Source organism: Protobothrops mucrosquamatus, unplaced genomic scaffold (genome assembly GCF_001527695.2).
Source record: "Protobothrops mucrosquamatus isolate PMUCROS unplaced genomic scaffold, P.Mucros_1.0 scaffold481, whole genome shotgun sequence".
Classification (NCBI taxonomy): domain Eukaryota; kingdom Metazoa; phylum Chordata; class Lepidosauria; order Squamata; family Viperidae; genus Protobothrops; species Protobothrops mucrosquamatus.
Genome location: NW_015386801.1, coordinates 480,659 through 503,849, shown reverse-complemented (window position 1 = coordinate 503,849; position 23,191 = coordinate 480,659). Strand labels below are relative to the sequence as shown.

Below are 23,191 nucleotides of genomic sequence, written 5' to 3'. Positions count from 1 at the left end.
TTTGGTCACTTCAGATAACCCTGGGACACTGTGACCATCAGAAATATGAATCAGTTGCCAAGCATCTGAATGTAAATCACAAGACCCTGGAGATGCTACAACATTCCAGCTGATTGGTGCTTCTTCAGGGCTCAGCAGAAGCACCAGGATCAGCGCCAAGCTCCAGCTGGAGCCTGGCGCTGATCCTGGCGCTTCCACTGAGCCCTGACAGCCCTGCAGCTCCAGCCATCTCTCGCTCAGGCTTGTGCGGTGCTGCCACCGGTTCAGCTCATTCCCCTCCCCCACTACCACTTTTCTAAGATGGTCGCATACCACCTGCCAGGTGCCAATGTACCACAGGTGGTACCCGTACCACTGGTTGAAAAGCCCTGCACTAGGAGACCAAAAACTGATTTCTGATGTGGCAGCTTATTGCAAGTCTGGCTGTTCTACAGATGTTCCCACAGCCTTTTGAAAGAGAATGATAAGATTTTGGCCTCCTGCCTCTTTACCACCATGCCCGGCCCAAGTAAGTGGACAACAATCCATATATATTGACACTCCCTCCATAGCCATGCCGCCTGATCTTAGCATATCTTGTAATCCAGTGTCTCTGAACTGCAGGGTGGAGACAATTACCAAAGTGGGTCCAAACGATGGTCGGTGGGGGTTCTCCACTGATCTTGCAGTCAAACCGTGCTGTTCGTCCTTCCACCACAGCCACAGATTCCAGTTTGCGGGTGAAGAGGGGATGGCGTGAAGGCCACACTGTTAGCTTGGCACTGCAGGTCAGCTCATCTGCAAAGCACAGTGGACAGTCAACAAAGAATCCACAGGAATTCATCTTTTTCTTGCCTTTAAAAGCTTTGGAACCTAGCAAGACTACAGGGCAAGGAAAGCAGCTTGCTATGCAGTTGGCTTTTCCTGGTCTTGAGATATATGAGTAAGCATGGAAAGATATTAGGAGGAAAAAAAGAGCCAGTTTGGTGTAGTGCTGAAGGTGCTGGCCTAGAAACCAAGAGACAATGAGTTTTAGTCCCATATTAGGTATGAAAGCCAGCTGGGTGACTTTCTCTCAGCTCAACTTACCTCAGCTCAACTCACCTCACAGAGGTTTATTGTGGAGAAAAAGAGGAAGAGGAAGGAGAATTATGTATGTTCATCACCTTGAGTTATTTGTAAAAGATATGAAAGGCAAGAACCTCTCCAAAAGGCGAGAATATCCAGAAAATGAAATGAAATTTTTACCCTTTCTGTACCCTTCTTAAATGTTGTTTCTTCCTCTGAATGCCAAATTCTTCTTGGAAATGGAACTCTAGAGATTGGCATTTTGGCCATGGGTCCACTCTTGTATTTTAAGTTATACTTTTCCTGACACATGAAATGAATTATCTGATAAATGTTGGCATGGCAGATTGTTAGTAAGGCCAGATCAGAACTAATTTCACGGCAAACCTGCCTGGAGCATTTCTCCCAATTCAGAGCAACTCTGCCTCCATTTCTACAGTAACAGAATCCATTCATCCGGTTGTATAGAAAGGCATAAAGTTTGCCAGATCCCTTCCAGCTTTCTGCTTTACAAGATTTCCCCCCTCAGTCTGGGAATCAAATGTAAATAACGTGTAAATTTTCTCCTCTAAGAATGTTACAGCCACCACTACCAAAGCAAACTTGTTTATTTAAATGATTTCATAATATTACTTTTAATATGTAATCCCTAACTGAATTTATGTATACCTGGGGTGGTCTGCATCAAAGTATAATGTTACAATAAAAATCAACCTACTACAAAGCTGCTATAGCTTGTCACAAGATGAAGGAACTTTGAAACACGATTTTTAGTATTTGCTTTGTTTTCTCATGCTGTATTGCTCCAATAATCTGTGAAACATATTTGACCAGGGGCAAAATCAGCATGGAATGTAGTATTATTTGCAAACCATTTTGAACTTCCTATAAAATCTACAGATGCTTTTCAGTTTGAAAAGCTCTGGATGCAATCACACTTCTGCAATACACTAAGCAACTACAGTACATAGGAGATAAAGATTCCTAAGAGGCAATTTAGATGCTATTTTTTTTAGTATTTTGTTTTATTATTGATCTGAACCTCTGTGAGTATGTGCCATGTATCAGACTAGAAGACATGTGAAGACAAGCTTTTTCAGTGGTGACCTACATGTTTATGGACATATCAGCTTCCCAAAGGAATGTGCATCTGATTCCAGTCTTGTTTTCAATCCATTTAATTGTTTGGTGCATTTTATTTAGGTTGTTTAGCTAAGCTACGTGTTTTATACTGCTGCTTTAGTTCATGACCTTACATAGTCTGTGTGCATGTACATTTTAGTATATTTGATTGTAAGTTGTCTTATGATGATTTTGGCTTCTAAAAAGGGGAATGATAATGGTTTTAAAAAAGCAGAAATAAGCAAGAGTGCAAAATCATTTCAAAATAGTGCTTTCACTCCAACATTTTACAATGAAATAAAAAGTTGCCAGAAAAATACACCTTGAACTCTATTTCACAGAGCTTCTAATCAAGATGTTCTGTCTACTTTTTGCTTCCCAACTGATTTACTGCCAGGAAGGAGAGATACTGTACATAATTTCCTTCTTAGAGGGGAGGAGGTTAGGCTTCTTGCATATGTATATTTGTTTTTAGCTAGATTTGGGCATGGGTGCATTGGAAGACCAAAATACAGTCAGCACAAACTCTAGATTCTGATAATAGCAGCAACTGATTGGTCTTGGCTATTTTTTTTTTTTTTTTAAATCCCAGAGTTGTGAACTAGAATGGGAGGTTGACGAAGAAGTGTGAAGAAGGAGACAGCAAGCTACTTTCCCACTAAGAAAAACGATAGATGTGCTCCTGGAATCACTAAGACTTAAGCACAAGTCAAAAGGGACATTGTTTTACCTTCAGTGTAAGCCAGTGAACTACAAAAGTCAAATGATTCCTTGTACAAATATGTGCTCAGGAATTTAGCCTCAGAAATAATAATCTAAACATCAATTAATAAATTTAGTTCTGGCTATGGGAATCATTTTACTTTTCTCTTTTCTCAGTTTAACCCCTTTTTTCATTTTGTAAACAAATGTCAAGGACTACCTGCATCACAAAGATGGGGCTTTCCAGCTGTTGCTAAACTGTTCCCAGCTCCAATTCCCCACCCTTGCAGCACAATCTTTCACAATGTGCCCTGTCTACATCCATCAAACCACAGCTCAAACACTGTAAAGTAAGGAATGGGATTATACGCTCCAGCATGACTGGAGGGGATTTGGTTTTTTACCACCCTGCTGACTGAGCTTCTTTCTTTGCCCACACTCACAAGCTCCTCCTCCTCTGCAGTCCTTGCTACTTATTATTGGCATTTCAAAGCTGATGTTTGTATCTGTGGGTGTGTTTTAAACCATCACTGTTGCCACCTGGGAGTAAGCTTGCTACCTGACAGAAAGGGGAGAGAAACAAACCAGCCCGGCTTGCTCTCATGCTTTTATAATGAAAATTTGAAGTGGAAAATCAACATTGACACTTTTTAAAAATAAAATTAAGAAACAACATTGGTTTATCAGACAGATGGAAAAGACAGGTTTAGTGACTAGATGAGAAGTTAACACCTCAACCCCCAAGTGTTCTATCTATGGCTTATTTTAGGGATAAGATTAATATCTCAAAAGTTGCAGGGTTCTTGGGGTTTTGCTTAGTATGTTATGTGAACACAATCACTGATTTGTAAACTATGATTTGTGACTTACAAGAATTACACGTCGAAGAGGCATAACCTCAGTTACATTTATTGTGTGAACCCAATTGACAAATCACGATTACGTCAGTTTGCCTTAAGTTCAGTGTGTGAACCCAGATCCTTTCTCCTATGTCAGTGATGGCGAACCTTTTAGAGACCGAGTGCCCAAACTGCAACCCCAAACCCACTTATGCATCGTCAGGTGCCGGGTGGGTGTGGCCCATTGGCTGGGCGTGGCTGCGGTGGTAACAGCAGACTGGGTGGGACTAAAAAGTTAAATCAATCAATTCCAACTTTGCAAGATTTTTTTTTCCCGCAAGAAGTTGAAATTGACTGATTGATTGAACCTTTTTTTTTTTTTTTTGCACACGGTGGCAGAGACCTAAAGCAAAAAGGTTTTATAAAACCCAGCTGAAGGCCTAGGACTGGGGCGATGGCACGTGTGCCCACAGAAAGGGCTCTGAGTGTCACCTCTGGCACCCGTGCCACAGGTTCGCCACCACTGTCCTATGTCTTGACCTCTGCTTCCACAGCATTTCCACCATCCTTACCTTTAGCTGTGCTTAACTTGCACGTGTAGATACCACTGTCATCTTCATGCACAGAGGTAAGCAGCAGCTTGCACTTGCGCCCGTCAAAATGCATCTTGCACTGGAGCAGGGCAGGCTGCAGAAGGCGCCCCCGCCACAGCCAGTCCACATCCACATCCGGTGGGCCAGAAACCAGGCATTCGAAGATCGCTGCATCCCCAGCCCCCACCACCACGTCCTGCAGCGGGGTCAGCACCGCCAGGGAGTGTGTCTCAGGGTGCACTGGGAAGAAGGAGGGAACAGGAAGAGGAAATGGAAAAAGAGAGAAAGAGATGTGTCTCTGAGCAATGGAACCAAACGGGACAGGATGCAAAGGGTAAGGTGTGGAAAGCATGCAATGGATAGTTTATGGTTAAATTAAATTGCCACGTTGCTACAACCTTGTTGATCTGCGAAGTTAAAGCTTGGATTATCCTACCCTAGCTGGCAACTGTTACACACTGCTCTCATAAAGAAGTTAAATGCAAATCTGAATTTCAGAATTATTCTCTGGCCTCAGGTGCAGATCATTCACTTGCTACATTTCCAGGAATTCTGAATGTCTGTTCTTCCAAATCATAAGGGAGACAGAAATTTATGATCCTGCGTTCTTTCAAGGCAGGGAAAACAACTGTCATCCCCCCCCCCCCTTTGCAGATGACCTTAGATGTTCAAAATGCAAAGGAACAGGAAGCATGTACAACCCAGCAGCCCTTTTCTTCCTATATCCTAAATATCACAATACCTCACAAAAGGAAAATGTTATCAGTTTTCCAGTGAAGCCTTTCCTGAGCCAAGAGGAAACAACTAACTTACAAATTTCAAAACTGGAAGATTTAGAGCAAAACAGAGCAACGTTTTATCTGTGTATGTACTCTATTTTCAATATCTCCGTTCAACGCTATGAACAAGGCTTGTTTCTCCTTTCTAAAAATGAACAGATTGTGTTCAGCTGTGGAAAAGCAGCACAGTTATTTATTTAGATCGGTATTTCTACCCCGCCCTTCAGATGCAAACAGACTAGTTAAGAATGGTTTTCTCCTAGTGTAGCTGGCAACTCATTAACCACTGCAACAAAACTTGAATGGAGACAAAGCGATCATCATCCAAGGCAAACTCAATCTGAATGGGAAACCATGATGGGGTATGGAGAACACAAGAGCATGATATGGAATAAGAAAGGGACGTGGGGAGAAGGGAAACAAGGATCTATGCTAAGAACAAACCACACAGTACTTTTACCAAACAAACAGACTTTATTTCATCTACAAAAAGAGGATTCTCTATAGCCCAGTTCCTGTGAGATACTCCCAGAGTGGGAGCAGAATGATGGAAAGAGACAGCATCCTTGGCCTCCACTGAAGGTATCTGGAGATCAAAGTCTAGTGGCCTCCCTTTATTTCCAAAAACCCCTCTCCATTCTACATAGTTCTGGGCAAAAGGGTCTTTCCTGTTCACTTTATGTTTCCCAGAGGTCGTGGTTGGATAAAGATGCCGAACTAAGTGGCCTTCTAACTGAGGGGTCTTGGAGCTGAGGCATAACAATGTCCAGATGTGGCCTGTTCATTTCAAAGCTACCTCATTTTAATGTGTTGGCTCCATGGATGAGCAGAAGCCTCTTGAGAGACCAGCAGGGAAGAGGACAAGCTAGCATTCTGCTCTAAGCCCCCAGGAAGAGGAGTGGGCAAAGGCAGAGGAGGCAAGGAGACATGGACACATGAAGAAAACAGCACCACACACTGGCCATAGTGTAGGCCAGACAGCAGTGAAGGCCAGAATGGGCACTGTCCACCATCAGCACCTGGGTGGGAAATGCCTGTTACACAGGCATGCTGTCCACTTTTGAGATTCTGTGCCTAGCACAGACCATATGGAGATCCATCTGGATAAAAGCTCCCTGCCCAAACACTAAGGAGGTGCCACAGATTAATTCAGCTCATATAGCCACAGGGAGCTCAGAACTGCTCAGACAGCTAAAGGGAGCCCCCCCAACTACTTTCCCACCCGCTGTGTCCCATTCCCCTAGCTGCAACCAGGCTCTGCATCCAAGGTGAGTCTCAGCGCTGGCCATCCAGAAGCCAAGCCTTGCCAGCCTGGTTTGTTCAGTCGTGCCGGGAGTAGAGGCAACTGCCCAGGTTGTCTGGCTAGAGTGGCCCAGGGGCCAGGAGTACCTTAGCTCACTCTCCCTGTACAGACAAAAACACAGTCAGCAAGCGAAGGGTTAGTGTAGCATGATGGACATAAAACAAAAAGCACAGACAAATTCATACATGCTCAGTCTAAGCAAAAGATGGTCACCACAGCACAAACACATTTGTAGATACTGGCTGACAAAAGCAAATGCTTCAACACAAAGCAGTTGCACACATAAACTCTCACACCTATCTCACAGTATCATCTTCTTTGTAAAAATCAATCCCAAAGTGAAGCCGGGCAAAACAGTAGATTCCCCTACTGCTAGCTTGGAAAACATGTCATCGAGAAACTTTCTGCAGATCCAAATAGTGGGTCCAGTAAGCACTTTTGTTCAGGTACTTGTAAGAGAGCCTGCTTCTATTTTCCCAAGAGTGATGCAATGAATCAAGAGCAATGGGCTGTTACTCAGCAAAAAAAGACAGCAAGAAAATAGGTTAAAATAGACCAGGGAAATCCTCAAAGGGCAGCGGCTAATTTAATGTAGGAAGAGTTTCTATTTATTTACATTTCTATCCCACGTTTTTCATTTGGTTAATGACTCCAAAATGGAGATAGTGCAAACGCCAAATTTTCTTAATTGCTAGAAGAGTGCAGATCCAGCTCCTTTTTTGTTACACTGCTGTGGATCAGAGCTAAACCAAATATAGGATCGGGCAACTGAAACCAACCTTTTTTTTAGAAGCTATGAGAAAAGACAGACCTATGGTAGCTATGCATCACCCATTACACCCAATTTGGGGCTCCATGAAGATGATGCTCTATGAGGAGGATGGAAACATACTTAAGCACCTGATTCCTGATGAGTATTAACTGGAAGGAAGGAGGCAAACCCGGCATCCATCTCTTAAATAACAATAAATAAGTTGAACAGGGAAAAAAAATCCTGCTAAGTCGTGGGAAAATATGATGGGGATATGAGGTCAGGCAGATTATTATGTACCCTACTTCTTTTTTGCAAATGGAGCTCACTGATGTAGGAGGCATTATCAAAAGTGTCAATGAAAACTGGGAGACTAGGAGTTCTAGTCCTGCCTTATGCTTGAAGCCATTTGATGACTTGGGATCAAGCAATGACAAACTATGCCTGAAATCTTGCCAATAAAACTGCAGGGGCTATCCAGGCACTTGCCAGAAGTCAAAACCTCACTCGAAGGCACATACCCAAATGTTACATCACATGTGTAACAAATATAGAAATTGACCTATGAATAAAGTAATTCTTGCTTCAAATTTCCCTGTTGATAGCAAGCACAAACTCTTATGAAAAGAAGAAGACGCTAGTACCTCTAGACCTCCAAGTGCAATATGAGGGTGATCCTGAGGATTCTTCAAGGCTGTTGTGAAGATTACCAAAAGCTATTTTATCAAAGACCCTGAATATTCAAAACTTTTTATAAAGTTTATAAAATGTAATTACTTTTGTACTCCTGAGTGTTTTCTTGTTTTCATGTATTCCCCATCCTTGCCCTCAAGATGGCTTTAGTCCAGGGGTCTCCAACCTTGGCAACTTTTAAGACTTGCGGACTTCAACTCCCAGAATTCCTCAGCCAGTCAAGCTGGCTGAGGAATTCTGGGAGTTGAAGTCCACAAGTCTTAAAAGTTGCCAAGGTTGGGGACCTCTCCTTTAGTCAATGGCCATGAAGCAGCTCCTGGTGGCTAGAGAGATAGTACCAAGATTATGAGCAAACTGCAAGCATGTTCACATTGGGGGAGCGGGATGGTTGATGAGTGGAAGAAAGAAGCAGACATGCAGGTGGGGTCTCTGAGATCATCACATGACTGGCAAAGCATTACTATAATTCTCATGCTCTGGAATTCCCAAAGATACCTTGTATATCAAGCTTGGCTTCACACTGTTTGGTGCCATATTCATTTATGGCCTTGCAGGCATAATAGCCAGCATCTGTGCATTCCACCATGCGGATATGGAGGCAGAATGATCCATCCTCTTCTTCCACAGCAGAAATGCGCCGTCCGTATTTTACCGGATGTCTATTCTTCAACCTAGAGTTCAGAACAGAGAGTCTGAAAGCTTGCAGCGCTTAACATCGCCCACCTTCAAGAGACAATTCACACACTTGCTTTTCCATCACTGCATATCCAGAAGAATACTGCATATTTTGGTTCTGCCATATCCCTGTTTTGTTACATTTTGTTCTTATACTTCATTCAGGGCAATCCAAGCCAGAAGACTAGATGTTCATTTCTTTCTATTTCTTCTAGCCAACTTAATATATATCAGAGCTGAGACCACTATTTTAAAAAACAGGGTTAGGGTACCATTTGTGCCCCCTCTGGTAGCAGTCCAGATTCACATATTTCCAGGAGCACAAAACATTCACACCCTTTCCATCCACCTGCTGCATCTCACAAACATGGAGCAAAAGAGAAGGACCTCATTATGCTTCCATTATAAGGAACAATGGAAAACTAATGGGTTTGGCTTCTTTGATAAGGTGAAGCGGGGAAGAAAACAGATCAGATACCTGCATTACTGCTATTGCTGGCAGTGGAAATGCAACAAATTTGAATGCTAAAATGACTTTTTTTTGTGGCATTTTAACACCATTGCTGAATTTTACTGGCAACAGGGAATCCAAGATTACACTTTCTCAGGCTTATTCCTGTTCTAAAGACACTCCAAATCTTTTTTTTCCTTTCGCATTTCCACCATACAGATATAAATTAACCTTTCCCATTGTGAATTAGTGCCTCCTGGGAATGAAAAAACAATAACATAATTCTACAAACCTCTTAAAATATCACGTCAACTGACACCTTATATAACGGTTAATTAGTTGTGAAACACTGATGGATAGGTTGGGAGGAGGGAAAAAAGTATAAAGGCTTGCTTGGCTAAATGCCTGAAGGCAGCTGTTGTTTTGCAGGACGGGAGATACTCCCACCGCTGCCATCTTATCCATTAAGAACAGTGTCTGGAAGAGAGGACAGGAATACTTTTAAAATCATACTGAAACATGTAACCCCACTTACCAGTGCACAATGGGTTTGGGCTCTCCTTGCACCCGAATGCGCAGGACCACATCTTGTCCTTCCAGTACCGTCTGGTCACTTAGTGCTATCTACAAAAGAGAGCACCCAAGATCATGACAATTTTGAGTTCAAAAACTTCCTTCCTCCCATCCTTCTGGGGGAATATAAGGGGCTACAGCTTGTTTCTTGCCGCATGCAGCAAACAGACCCAGATTCTACTCCACTCACAATCCAGGGTATTGTTTACAGCCTTACACCCTTGGACGACTATTATCCAAGTAGGTCAAGGCTGCTGGCTTCTTTTCTTTGGTCTCATGCCATTTTCTAACCTCACCTCAAAACATGGTGCAGCCTTGAAGTTAAGGTCTGCGTGTGCCGCGGTCAGGCCACTCTCAGAGCGGGGTTGAACTTTCATAACAGGGTGGTGCTGAGGGGTGACCGACTCGGGGAACTCTTCCAAAGGGCTCAGGTACTCTTCATCTGAGGTGACAGGGCTGATGACTTCACGGCGGGGCATCAATCGGCTGTGGATCTCTGGGGGAGCTGGACAAAATCAGAAGAACGTAACAGTACAGATTGGGCAGAGCCCAGCAAAATAGGAGAAAACAGAGCCAACAGAGAGCCCAAACGAATCGCAGGCAACTGAGTCAGCCACATATAACAAGCAAAATCTAACTTCTTAAATGATATCCCATGGTATTATTCTCCCCCATCCCACAGTTCTGAGAATTAAGGTATCTTCCTGCCTTATTTTATCTTATGATTTAATTTAACTGTATCTTGCGATTTATGATTATTGTATTTTATGATTAAGATCATGATTTATGCACCGGAGACAAATTCCTTGTGTGTCCAATCACGCTCGGCCAATAAAGAATTCTATTCTAAAGAATTCTATTACTAAACCAGCATGCTTGGGAATGCAAACAAAGCAAATGAGGGACTATTTGCCTGCCTGGACTCTTTTTGAAGTAACTAGAGTAATAATGTTCCCACACAGAAAACAGGAATTCATCATATCAAGGATGATTACTTGCTTATATCATGGTTAATGATTACTCAGAAAGGGCAAATCTCTTCCTCTTTCTTACAGAAGTACTACCCTTCACAAAGATAACAGTAGCTTCTCACTGCTGAGTTAATGCTCCCCACTTTGGCAGAAAATTATACCGGGATGAAATTTGCCGCACCTATTGCTGATCTATATCTTGTCGCTACTGCTTCTGTCTCAAGGCACTACAATCCCCTGACTTCCCTCCATGAATAAAGGATTTTGCATCCTTTGAGCCTACTGTAAGGCAATGCTAGAATAAGGAGGGAAATACTATTGAGCTTCAATACAGCTAAAGACAACTTAAGGTTGTCTCATTCATGAAATCTGGATTTCAAAAGAGTATCAAGGGGGCACGACAAGAAACAAATACGTTGCTAGGGAATGTTTATACCATTCTTCAGTGCATGTGGGGAAAGCCCATAATCATACATACGAACAGGTTCTTCAAAAGTGTATTTTTCTTCAACCGTAAGAAAATTAAGGCATAATCTGCTCAGGTTTCATGCAGTGTCTTATTATATAAAAAAGTAAAATTGTGTGTCGTCCATAGTTCCCTATTTTACTCTGTGGGATACAATTATATTATTCACTCTTCCCACGTGAATTTCCCTACTTGACTATTTACCAGAGAGCTGTAATTGAGAGAAAGTCAGGAAGGCAGCCACAGTATACTGTTACAATCCCTCTTAACACAAACATTGGCCCGAAGAGCCTAGGCTAGATTGGCTTTGTTGCTTTTACTCTGTCCCTTTCCCAGGATGTTAGCTGCCAATTTTTTTTTTTACCTCTCTTCAAGCCCCATGGCAATCGTTCCCTTTCTTTCCTTTGAACTATTCCACTGGGTTTTAGGATGCAGTTGAGTATGCTGTAAGAAAAATGCCCACCTTCAAGCATCCCCACAGGCCATTGTACTGCTACAAAAAAACATTATCTCAACAAGACTATTTTCACTTCTATTAAAAGACGTCTACTGGTCGATGTGAAGCAGAACAACAAAATCAGAAATGTTATACAATATGCAATCCTCCCAGGCCTGGATGTTTCATAGCTGAGATGCTCACCTGTTGAAATACTACCTCACTGGAAAAGTAATCTTACCACATATGTACAAAAATTGTATTTCAGATAAAAAGCTGAAGCTAAACGGCCTCTCCGTATTTCATAAACAGGTAGGGGTTTTTTGCTAGACTATGACAGTACATTTAAACATGTCATTTCCTCCATCTTGATCCGTAAGTGATTACTGTAACATTTCCTAGTAAGACCTTTGTCTGAAGTAATAATAATAATAAAGTTGGAAGAGACCTTGGAGGTCATCTAGTCCAACCCCCTGCTCAGGCAGAAAACCCTATACCATTTCAGACAAATGGCTGTCCAGTCTCTTCTTAAAAACTTCTAGTGTTGGAGCATTCACCGCTTCTGGAGGCAGGTTGTTCCACTGGTTAAGTGATGAAGACCTTATGCAGACTTCATCCACATCACTTCAAATTTATCAATTCATTTTTTGTAAACAAATTCACAATCTCATCTGATTACTGACAGTTCAGAATACTAGTTAACAACCAGGAAATCTCCTCAACAAGGCAAGCTTCCTCAATCAGACCTAATTTCGTCAGCAGATGTGAGGACTACCAAGAATTGGGAGAAAGACCAATGTCCTAAATTCTTCCAAGCAATGTATTCGGGGAAGTGTACAATACTATCGTCCATTTTTACACATCACTTCAGACTTCACACCAGCAGAGTTGACCCACACTCAGTAGCCAACTGCAGAAGCTTCAAATACATGAGATTTTTAAAAGATTTTTTTATCTCACTTTTATTATTTTTTATGAATAACTCAAGGTGGCAAACATACCTAATACTCCTTCATCCTCCTGTTTTTCCCACAACATTATAAAATGTTGGGCTAAAGAGCGTGACAGGCCCAAGGTTACCCTGCTGGCTTTCAGGCCTAAGGCAGAACTAGAACTCACCATCTCCTGGTTTCTAAGCCAGCACCTTAATCATTACACCAAACTGGCTTTATTTATACAAAATAAACCAGACAGCTTAGTATAAAGTATAGGGATCAAGTATGTGTTTGTGTATGTATCTGGAGAGAAAGAGAGGTGTCAGAGACAGGGTTTAAATCGTAGGCCTTTTTTTCCCTACCTTTTTGCATTGTATTTTAGCTGTTATTTTATCAACTCAGGAGGTCAACATCCACAACAGTCTAGTCCAGGCCTTGTTGGTGTCAGTCCTTATGTATGGGTATAAAATGAGAAACAACTTCTAATGTAAATCTGATGTGGCTATAACGTCATGTGAAAATGTTGTCCTTTCAGAGCTACGTATATGAATTAGTCAACAGAATCTAATGTGATCAAATTACAATTTGGTATAAAAGTAGAAGTTTAGAACAAATGCAAAAATATGTAATTATAGAACTTGCCATAAGGCCTTCGCTATGCAAGAAACAACATAAGCACTGTCAACAATACCTTCTTGTAAAATATTTCAAAAGATACTACAGCCAACGCTTTCAGAGGTTTCCATTATTCATGGTTGGGTGGCGAAAAGAATTATGGCCAATCCATATCAGCAAAGAAAAAGATATCAGCCAAGAATAGGGCACTCCAATCTTGGATAACTAACATTATCTGTTCATGCTGGCAGCAGCATTTTTGGCGTGCTGTCCCTGAAAAGGGCCAAGGTGACATTAATAGTTTGGACAATGAAAGCTTGTACTAAACTGGTTGGGCAGAGGAGGAATAGTTCTGATCCTGAACTTGATGGGGGAAACCAGTATAGTGGATATAGTTGGGGGCATCAGACCAAGAGAAAGCAGAATATCGTGATACTCCATGGTACTACTATCCAATGCTGCCCTATAAAAACAATTGGGAATTATTTAAAACAAATATTATTTATAGGGGCAGAGGAACAAAGAGGAGCAAATATACTGATTCTACCTAAGATCCAAAAACTATATGACTTCTCAACTCTTTATTAAAACTGACTAGCAATCAGAGCATTTTCCTCAGATTACCCCCTTGTGACTTGGAGAAGTTGTGCTGTAATTTCCTTCATCACTACAAGGTAAAAAGATTGGACTGCAAATCTCTCACAATTTGATGTACCCCAGCAGCAGGTGAAGATAATCAGTTCGCAAAATAAACTAAACCCTAAAGTTGAGATAAATTAGAAACCATAATTCATCGAATACGCCTTGCCCACAAAAGGTATATCTTGGCTTAACGTGATAGCCATGTTTAAACAACAATATACTAAGGTAACATATTCTGTTCCAAAAACCTAGCCTACTTTAACCTAGCCTAGAACACCACCTCTATGTGGTGTTCTAGGTCGAATATACTACCTTATTACTGAAGGTTTTGGAAATTCACTACGGTGGGTTTTTGCTAATAGATATGCGTTTTGCTACCACACATTCCTCACAATTCCCCTTCGTCCAGATGACTGCAAAGGTATAATGAAAACAAAATAAATCCTCCTTCGCTCCTTCCCCTACTTCCTAAATCCACTTTCGGTGAATAAATTCCAGCTCCAAATTAACCTCACGATTGCCATGCTATGCAAACATACCTGAAGTTAAACGCCATTTAACCCAGCGGATCTTACTTTTGTGAAAACGAGCACAGGATCGCGCTGCGGCGAGAGCATCGGGAAGGGACGGCGCGTCCCTCCTGCGCCTGCCATCCCCGCAGCAAGCGGACTCTTGCAGACATCGCCGCTGTGCGATTGCTTTGAACCGAAGCCCCGCTTCGAGCTGAAGCCCCGGCTCTCTTTATAGGGGATCTCCGCCACGAGGGGAGAAACGGATCCGGCTAACAGGGTGGAGGAGAGACGCCAGAGCCGGGCCGGCAGCCAGCGCGCAAACCCCTTCCCTTTTGCTCCTCGGCCGAGGGCGGCGTCCGCGCTCCAGACAACCAGCCCAGCCCCGCTGGTCCCCTCTCTCACATTTCGGACCAATCCACGGAAGGGCTGATTGGCATCCTTTCACAAAGTTTACTCGCACGTGCCCAGGAACCGCAACTCTCCGCCCTGCCCTGTAGAATTGGCGCGATAAAGACGCAGGCCAAGATATAGCGATCGCCGCCCCTCCCGATCCCGCCACCTCTGCTCTGTTGGAGCCGGTCGTCTCTTCCTTCTCTCTTCCAAGCCTGCTGGCTGTTCGTCAGACAGGCTGGCCTAAACCGAGCCTTGTAGGGTAAAGGCAGCCTCATGCCTCGTTATTCAGCGGGAGCAGAAATGCTGGCCTAAGCGGCCCCATCCAGGACACTGAGAATCAAGCCTGACGCTGCTTCTCACATGCTCGTGTGGGAATATGAACCTCTTAACTCCTCTGGCCTTAAGACACCGGCCTGGCTGCAGCCTCCATGGCAGACTGGCTGCTCTGGCACCTTCCCCACCCCCTTTGCCCTTACCTGGCCGCACAGTTAAGATGGCACTGCAGCAGGTCTCAGCCACCTCGTTGCTAGCACAGACAGTATAGAGACCGGCATCAGCCATGCGGGCACTCCTAACCAGCAGAGTGTGGCGTTCGCCCTCCGCTTTGATGGGACGAGTCGTGCTGCTCCGAAAGGGGATGCCATCTTTCCTCCAAGACACTGCAGAAAAGACCATAGTCAGGGGGAGATGTGGTATGTGGAAATCTAGTGATTATTCTGCATTTGTCAAAACAGTATTAGTTGTGTAAGAACCGTTGGTTATGAAATCACATATAGTTCTGCCTTCCCTACATTTCATCAAGAGACAAGACTATACGTTTATCTTCTGTCTTTTTCCTAGAACATTTCCACGTCCTCATGAAGGTGGTGTCACAGAACATAATTTTTGTTGAGGGCCACGTTGTAGACTTTGTGGAGGAATGCGGAAAGCTGAACTTGAATGAGGCAAGTGGAAAAGTAGAATGGATCAAAACATAAAGTAGGGGTGCAAGAATGTAAAACATGTTTTAATCCGTTTTTCATCAGTTCATAACCTGCTGAGTTTAATAGATATCAACAACAGCAGCGTATTGCTGCCAGATAAATAACCCTTGCCACAGGTTTGGGTGTGCGCTTCTCTCAGCAGGTTACTTTTTATAAGGATAGTGCTCTTTTGAAATAATAATTTACTGAATTTTTATTTTGAGGGAAAACTAAGTATTCCAGGAATGAAGCCCAACAGACAAAGTCCGGTATTTTCCATATGTAAGGTGAAGCATTATTGGAAGTAGATCAGAAATGTAGGTAAAATAAAAATAGAAAAACGTGTCATGTTCCTAAGCAGGATTTATCAATGCAAATTGGACAATATAAAAATCATGGTTGAATTAACATAGTATTTCTTATACCTATGGGAAGAGACAACTCTGGGCATGAAACAATCGGAGAGCTAGGAGTCTCCAGACTCCACAGATTCTCATGATTTGTTCTGACCCCTATGCATTTACCTTGTGGAGAAGGGTTGCCCGTGACGATGCATTTGAACAGCACCTCAGTCCCAGCTATGACAACTACATCATGGATGGGGATTTCAAAAATGGGAGCCTCCAGGGGATCTTCACCCGCTGAAATGTAGGAGTCATCAGAAGATTCTGCACAAAATGATGGAGAAACAGCAATTACTAGAAGACCTGCAAGGAGGAGGGCTAAGAGTCTGCAGACAGGTCTTGCGCTCCCCTTGCATGAGGAATGTATTAAAGCGTAGCATCTTTTCACTATAAGGAAGATAAAGGACTGCTTCCAAAATAAAATCCTGAGGGAATCCTTATTTTTGCTGGCATAGATGCTCAAAGCCCTTAATCTCCTTCAATATGTCTCCAGTTTTTGAATCACAGTTCTTGATATGATGCTATCCTCCTGTAACCACTAAGTCCTCAAAAGCAATAAAGCTGGCTTATCACATTCTAAGTTACATATAACTTTTTAATTATGTGGAAAGGCATACAATCATTTGCAGTGCTATATATTAGTGCAGGGATGTCAAACTGCCAGCCTGTGGGCCGGATGTGTCACACAAAACCGCGCCCACCCCATTGCCGGCAATGGGAAAAAAGTTGCGATACGTCATGACACATTACGTGACGACTGTGAGTTTGACACCTGTGTATTAGTGTATAAAATAGAGAAGAAGGCAAAGAAAATGATTCAGTCTGGAAATATAAAATTACTGATCTATAATATTGTTACCATATTTCTTGAAGCCAATTGATTCACAGTGGCTACACCTCTATACTGTACAGCAACGGACCCCAACCTTTGTGGCTTGGTGGCCTGACTGGGGGGGAGGAGAGGGGAACTGGGCCATGCACACGCTCTGGCCAGCTACTCATGCGACCCAATTCTGAATAGGCCATGGCCTGATAGTGGGCCACAGCCTGGGAGTTGGGGACCAATGCTATACAGTACTTTTCCCCCCCTGCTTTTGCTTCCACCCCCCCACACACACATACACAATTGATGAGTTGTGTTCCGATTCAGAGCTCTTAGTCCTCTTACCATTTTGAGCAACAATTTCTACTATTTTCCTAAATCTGAATTATAATTAGCAATAACAGGAAATAACTAAAAGAACCTAGCATGACACAAACTTTTTCACCTTCACTCACACAAGGACATTAAGAGGCTTGCCAGCAAAACTCTCATTTTAAAACAAACAGCTGAAGTGCAATCGGGCTCAAGCTTGACATAGGCAGCTAAAAACGAGGGAGTATTGTTTAAGTATACAAATCTATATAGAGAACCCGAAGAGGTAGACAGATGGGAAAGTGAAAAAATGAGGGAGGGAAGAGATGAGAACATGTCCTCAGCATTTACTAATTCTTTTTGCAAGAGCATCCTAGGTACCTAGGATGCCATGAATTCAGTTCTGCAGAACCCAGGGCCTCTTCATGTTGTGTGGGAAAATGAGCCATTTCTGCATGGCTTTGTCAGGTTCCTTCCCAATAGACCCACAAAACGTATTCCCTACCTGGTTCTGGTGAGATTTGTCGGGACCGTCGGCCTTTGCCTCTGCTCCGTGCACTCTTCCCTTCTTGAGGTTGCAATGCATTGTCTTTTTTTTCTGTCACTTTTCCAATCTTTCTGTCGAATTCTCTGCTTGTACCATGGATCCCTGCTTTGCTTCTGTCTGGGCCAGTTTCTGTCTTGGCCCAAGGCAGAGAATGTCCATCCTGTCCTGATTCCCGTTTCCGGCCATGTGAAGCTTCACTTAGACCCTTTGATTCATAGCTGACTTTTGCTGCATTCAGAGGCCCTTTATCTGTGCTATCCTGGCTATTTAAAGCTGATACATGCAGCACGTTTTTCTGTCCCCCTGGAGCAGCACGGGAGAGTGGACACTGCTCCACTTTCTGCCGCAGATCTTGGCCATTCAGTTCTGTTTCCTTTTGACCTCTGTTCTGTTCTCCTACCTCCTCAGTCATGGCTGCACTCCTCGACAGAATCTTTGGGGGTTTTTTGGGCTCATCCCTATGTCCCACTAGTCCCACACTGGACAGAACCAGCTGCTGTACACCATGTGCATTTTCTGTAGCTGGGAAAACTTTCATTGGTTTAAGTTTCCGTGGCGGTGGAACCTTGGGGACAGATGACTCTATGGAGGTAATTGCAGTGGGTGACTTGAACAATTCTTGGGATCGCCGCAGCTGCTGTTGAGACACGGTGCGTTTGATGCGCCCCAGTTCCTCAGTAAACTTTTGTTCCATATCATGTACATGACTGGAGAAGCGGCCGCGCTCATCCAAAGAGGCTGCTTTCTGATGGAAGATATGACGCCGAGAAAATACATCTCCAAATTCTGAACGAGAATCCTCTTGAAGGTCTTCGTGAGAGCCAACCGAGAGGAAGGGACTGGCATCATCAAAACCAGCCTGATCAAAAGAACGTGACTTGCGTAAGGGTTGCCATGTGTGACCTGCAAAAGGATTGTCATTCTGCTCCAGACTTTTCCGTCGCTCTTCAAAAAATTTGAGCTTGTCGACAATCTTGGAGCCTGACCGTGGCAGCTTGGGGGATGGGCGAAGGACAGACACACGACTGGAAGCCTCACTCAGTGGTGTCTGGGGCCGTGACTCTCCTGTGCCAACCTGAGAGTAGCCAGATGATTTAGGGCGCTTCAACTTCTCATCAAATTCCTCAGATGCCGTGTCCTGGAATTCATTGGGCATCAAGAGTTTTCTTCGAGGAACCACAGGTGGTGTGGTACCATGGCTGGTTCCAGGTGGCTGGACTGGGCATTGCCCTGCTCGGGGGGTTACTGGGCGTTGGAGAATATCTGTGCTGGTTTTGCTGCTGCTATTGACATCATCCCTCCGATATCCACCATGGGGGAGGCTGCTGTGGTTGGAAAATAAGATAAGGTAAAGTTTGCTAAGGCAGGAGATCCTAAGAAATCGAGGGAAATGAGCAAAAAGGATCAGATACTTATAGGAACAATGAACTGTGATCATGAGGATCAGGGCTTGCAGTGACACCTGGGTTCAAATTACCTAGGTGAAAGAGAAAAAGGGCAAAGGAAATTGTCACTTCATTGAGAAGAAAAAGAGCCGTGACCATATCTTACCTGAATACATTAACCTATACTGAAATGTTAGTTCTGTGAGAATTTGTTTTTTTACAGCATCAGTGTGGCTTTGGAGTCATTTAAATGTTAAGTTTTTGCTTCAGATTCAGTCCTGTAAAGCTGCTTTGGTGCACAGGAAGAGGTGGATTCAGTACCTATCTGCAACTCTATAAAAGAACTGTCTTTTCCTGACTTGTAAGATTCCAGAAAAAGATGCAATAGATTTAACAAATTTCAGGCAGATGCCTGTACCTTTACCCACAACTTTTTAGAAATGACTAACTAACACTACACAGCCCTAATAAGTATGTATAAAAAAGGACACACTTATCTGGCTTCTTCTATATCACATAGTTTAGCCAGGTAATGTGAGTCTCCAAGGTCTATTCCTTCCACATTTAACATCCTGTAATTTGTATTAAATAAAGATAGGTTATGCTTTCTAACCAAAGTTTTTGTTCCCAAGCTTGTTCTAACAAGATACTCATTTGGTCCCTCTTAGGTGGACAGTTAGAATAAACGATTTACACTACGTAGGTCAATCATAGGTTCAACCTTTTTTTATACCTTTAGTCGGTCAAGTCGTCACTATATAGTTCAATAACCCTCATTCCGACCCAACTCAACAAACCTTTCTCCCCTCTATATCCCTTCGGGAACGTCAGTCAGAAAGTCAACAGAAGGGAGGAGAATACACAGCTGCATCCCTTTCAAACATGGTTTTTTCTACAGACACAATTAATTCAATGGTACATACAAACAGACATTCATTGCAAAGTCATCTTAATATGTTCCAGGAAACTTAGGTACATTCAGATATGTACACAGAGTCAAACAAACAAGGACAATGGTGCATGTGTCTATGATATCACAGCGTTTTCTTCACTTTGTTATAACAGGCAGGCTCTATTGATGATAAGCACGAGGAAAAGGTGGGGAAAGCAACCTTAGGAAGGAAGAAGTGGCAAATGAAGGAGTCTTTCAGCATCATTTGTTCTTCTAGACACATCACTTAGTTCTACCCACAATTAGATTCTAACTATATTTTCACTGCTTCTGCAGTTCATCAGCTTTACTGTCATTTTCAGTATCCACTGAATCTCATTTTTCATTTTTAAGGGAAACAGCTGGCCACTTAGTTTCTTATTAGAGCATTGAAGAATAAAATATGTGGGCAGCACGTGCTAATAGCTCAGAAGTTAGAGGGAATCTTGAGGGGAAGAAATTTGGCCATCATAGCTCCATCTTAATGAACTCTTGATTTTGCTTCCTTGCCTTGCTACTTTTCTGACATTGTGTATAGATTTGTGTTTACCTATTTTCTTTATTTGTATCCTGCCTTTATTATTTTTACAAATAACTCAAGATGGCAAACATATTCAATACACCTTCCTCCTTCTATTTTTCCCCACAACAAGGCCCCTGTGATGTGAGTGGGGCTGAGACAGTGACTGGTTCAAAGTCACCCAACTGGTTTTCATGGCTAAGGTGGGACTTGAACTCATGGTCTGCCACTTTCTAGCCTGGTGCCTTAACCACTAGACTAGGGGTCTTCAAACTTGGCCCTTTTATGACTTGTGGACTTCAACTCCCAGAATTCCTCCCTTCTGGGAGTTGAAGTCCACAAGTCATAAAAGGCCAAGTTTGAAGATCCCTGCATTAGACCAAACTAGCTCACACAACTAACCTATGCTAACAATACTAAAATATCATGACTATTCAGGTTCATTGAGTCACATCTCTTAACTACCAGCAGTCAAACACTCTTCCTCACGCTGACACTTTTGAAAAAAAAGTGATGAGAGTCTACTTAGCTAAAGTTCATCAAAGACTTCTTTCTCAAAGTTTATAGAATTTCCTCTTGACTTCATTTAAGCCAAGGGTAGGCAATATGGTGTTTTCTGAGTGTTTTTGACTAGAACTCTCATCATATCTAAGTACTATACATACATCGATGCTTCTTGGAATGTAGTCCAAAATATCTAATGACCACTGTTCTCCAGGTCCACAAATCTTTAAGTCTGCGGTAACCCGTTTCTTTTACTTAGCTCAATAGAGCTCCTTACCGCATTGGATAAATTGGTGACGGCATTCTGAAAAACCTGAATAAGCAAAATTTTTGTTTTTGTACGTCAATATTCAGTGCAAATGTAAGCAGTTTCCCACAATATATTATCCAGTCAAAATTGGCCTTTCTAATCATATAAATGCAGCATCCTTAAAAGTGGAGCTCAAACCATTCAGTTACTTTCTGATTTGCTGGTATGAACGTTGACCCTCGAAATGGAAGTTGGCATATTAATCAGCAAAGCAACAGTAAGAATTGCTTTTATGATGTCAGATCCGGACAATGTTGTTTCATTCTCTCTGAGGTCTGTATCTGACTGTGATCTGAAAGCCAATCTTTAATATTGCTGTTAAATGATATTTAGAGAGCCAGTTTGATGTAGTGGTTAAGGCATCAGGCTAAAAAGTGGGAGGACATGAATCCTAGTCCCACTTTAGACATGAAGTCACCTGGATGATCTTGAGCCAGTCATTATGTGGCTCATCTGATGCCAGCTGCAAAGCACAGGCAATTTGCTGCAAACTATCAAGAAGTCCAGGCAGCTGGTCACCCTTCGTAAAACAGGATTGGCCTTCTCCTGGTACTTCAGGAGTGTTTGTAGGGCAGAGTAGCTGCATGCTGAAAGCCCCCAAAAGTTCATATCTCTCCACCATGCAATGAGAAAAATGTGCGTGTGTGTGTTTTTCTTACAAAGTTCTCTGTCCTTCCTTTCTCATCTCAATCCAAAAACAGTCATCTCTATTGAAGTGTGATTTTGCCAGAAGGAAACATGGATTTATAATACCTTTTATTTGCAGTGTCCTGGGTATATGCTCAAAATCAGCTGGGTGGTGGGAGTGTAAGGCTCGTGAATTCTATAAAATGATTTGATCGTGGATGAGAGGGCTAAGCCTATTATCAAAATCTGGTTGGGCGAGTGGGGTGCGCGTGGGGATGCTTGCAATCAGGCTGCATTCGTGTCTCTTGTAAAGCACCCTGGTTTAAAAAGTAACTCTAGGAGATGAAACAATACAACAGATATGTAGAACATTGCTGGTGGAAAACAAAGAGCAAATGCACTCCAACATAGAAGAGAGCCTTTATTAGGAATTATTTTGTGGCAGTAAGAGCAACAAAGAGGCCTCATTTCCCTTATTGCAGCCACAAATAACCAGCTAAGGGCCCTGTTTCAAGTGACCAGGTCCTTGTAGAAAGGGACCAGGAGAACCCCTGTGGGGCTGCTATGAGAGTTATTCTAAGCATCTTTTGGACTTTGCTTTAAGTTGGACTCAAGTTGGATGGATCCTGTGGGAATGACTTAGGCACATCTTTACTTAATTATCTGGGCAGAGGTTAGGCTAGTTGGTCCTAAGAAAGTAGATAGGGTCCTTGAAATTCTGAGCTCTCTCCCCTGTGTTATAATAATAATAATGATAAAGCTGGAAGGGACCTTGGAGGTCATCTAGTCCAACTCCCTGCTCAGGCTGGAAACCCTATACCATTTCAGACAAATGGCTGTCCAGTCTCTTCTTAAAAACTTCCAGTGTTGGAGCATTCACCGCTTCTGGAGGCAGGTTGTTCTACTGGTTAATTGTTCTAACTGCCAGGAAGTTTCTCCTTAGTTCTAGGTTGCTTCTCTCCTTGATTAGTTTCCATCCGTTGCTTCTTGTCCTGCCTTCAGGCGCTTTGGAGAATAGCTTGACTCCCTCTTCTTTGTGGCAGCCCCTGAGATATTGGAACACTGCTATCATGTCCCCCCTCATCCTTCTCTTCATTAAACTAGACATACCCAATTCCAGCAGCCTTTCCTTATATGCTTTAGCCTCCAGTCCCCTAATCATCTTTGTCGCTCTTCTCTGTACTCTTTCTAGAGTCTCAACATCTTTTTTACATCATGGTGACCAAAACTGGATGCAGTATTCCAAGTGTGGCCTTACCAAGGCATTGTAAAGTGGTATTAATACTTCACGTGATCTTGATTCTATCCCTCTGTTAATGCAGCCTAGCACTGTGTTGGCCTTTTTGGCAGCTGCAGCACACTGCTGGC

General features: G+C 42.8%; 1 protein-coding gene across 1 annotated transcript in view; it reads right to left on the bottom strand.

Annotated features, from left to right (window-relative positions):
• The window catches only part of SPEG (striated muscle enriched protein kinase), a gene marked incomplete at its 3' end in the record, with an annotated part of 116,691 nt that overhangs the window by 31,155 nt on the left and 62,345 nt on the right, over window positions 1-23,191 (bottom strand). Inside the window, 8 exon segments of the mRNA XM_029284274.1 lie at window positions 619-777; window positions 4,283-4,543; window positions 8,325-8,500; window positions 9,491-9,579; window positions 9,825-10,033; window positions 14,975-15,157; window positions 15,985-16,128; window positions 17,505-18,871. Of these exon segments, the coding sequence (XP_029140107.1) occupies window positions 619-777; window positions 4,283-4,543; window positions 8,325-8,500; window positions 9,491-9,579; window positions 9,825-10,033; window positions 14,975-15,157; window positions 15,985-16,128; window positions 17,505-18,871 (2,588 nt within the window).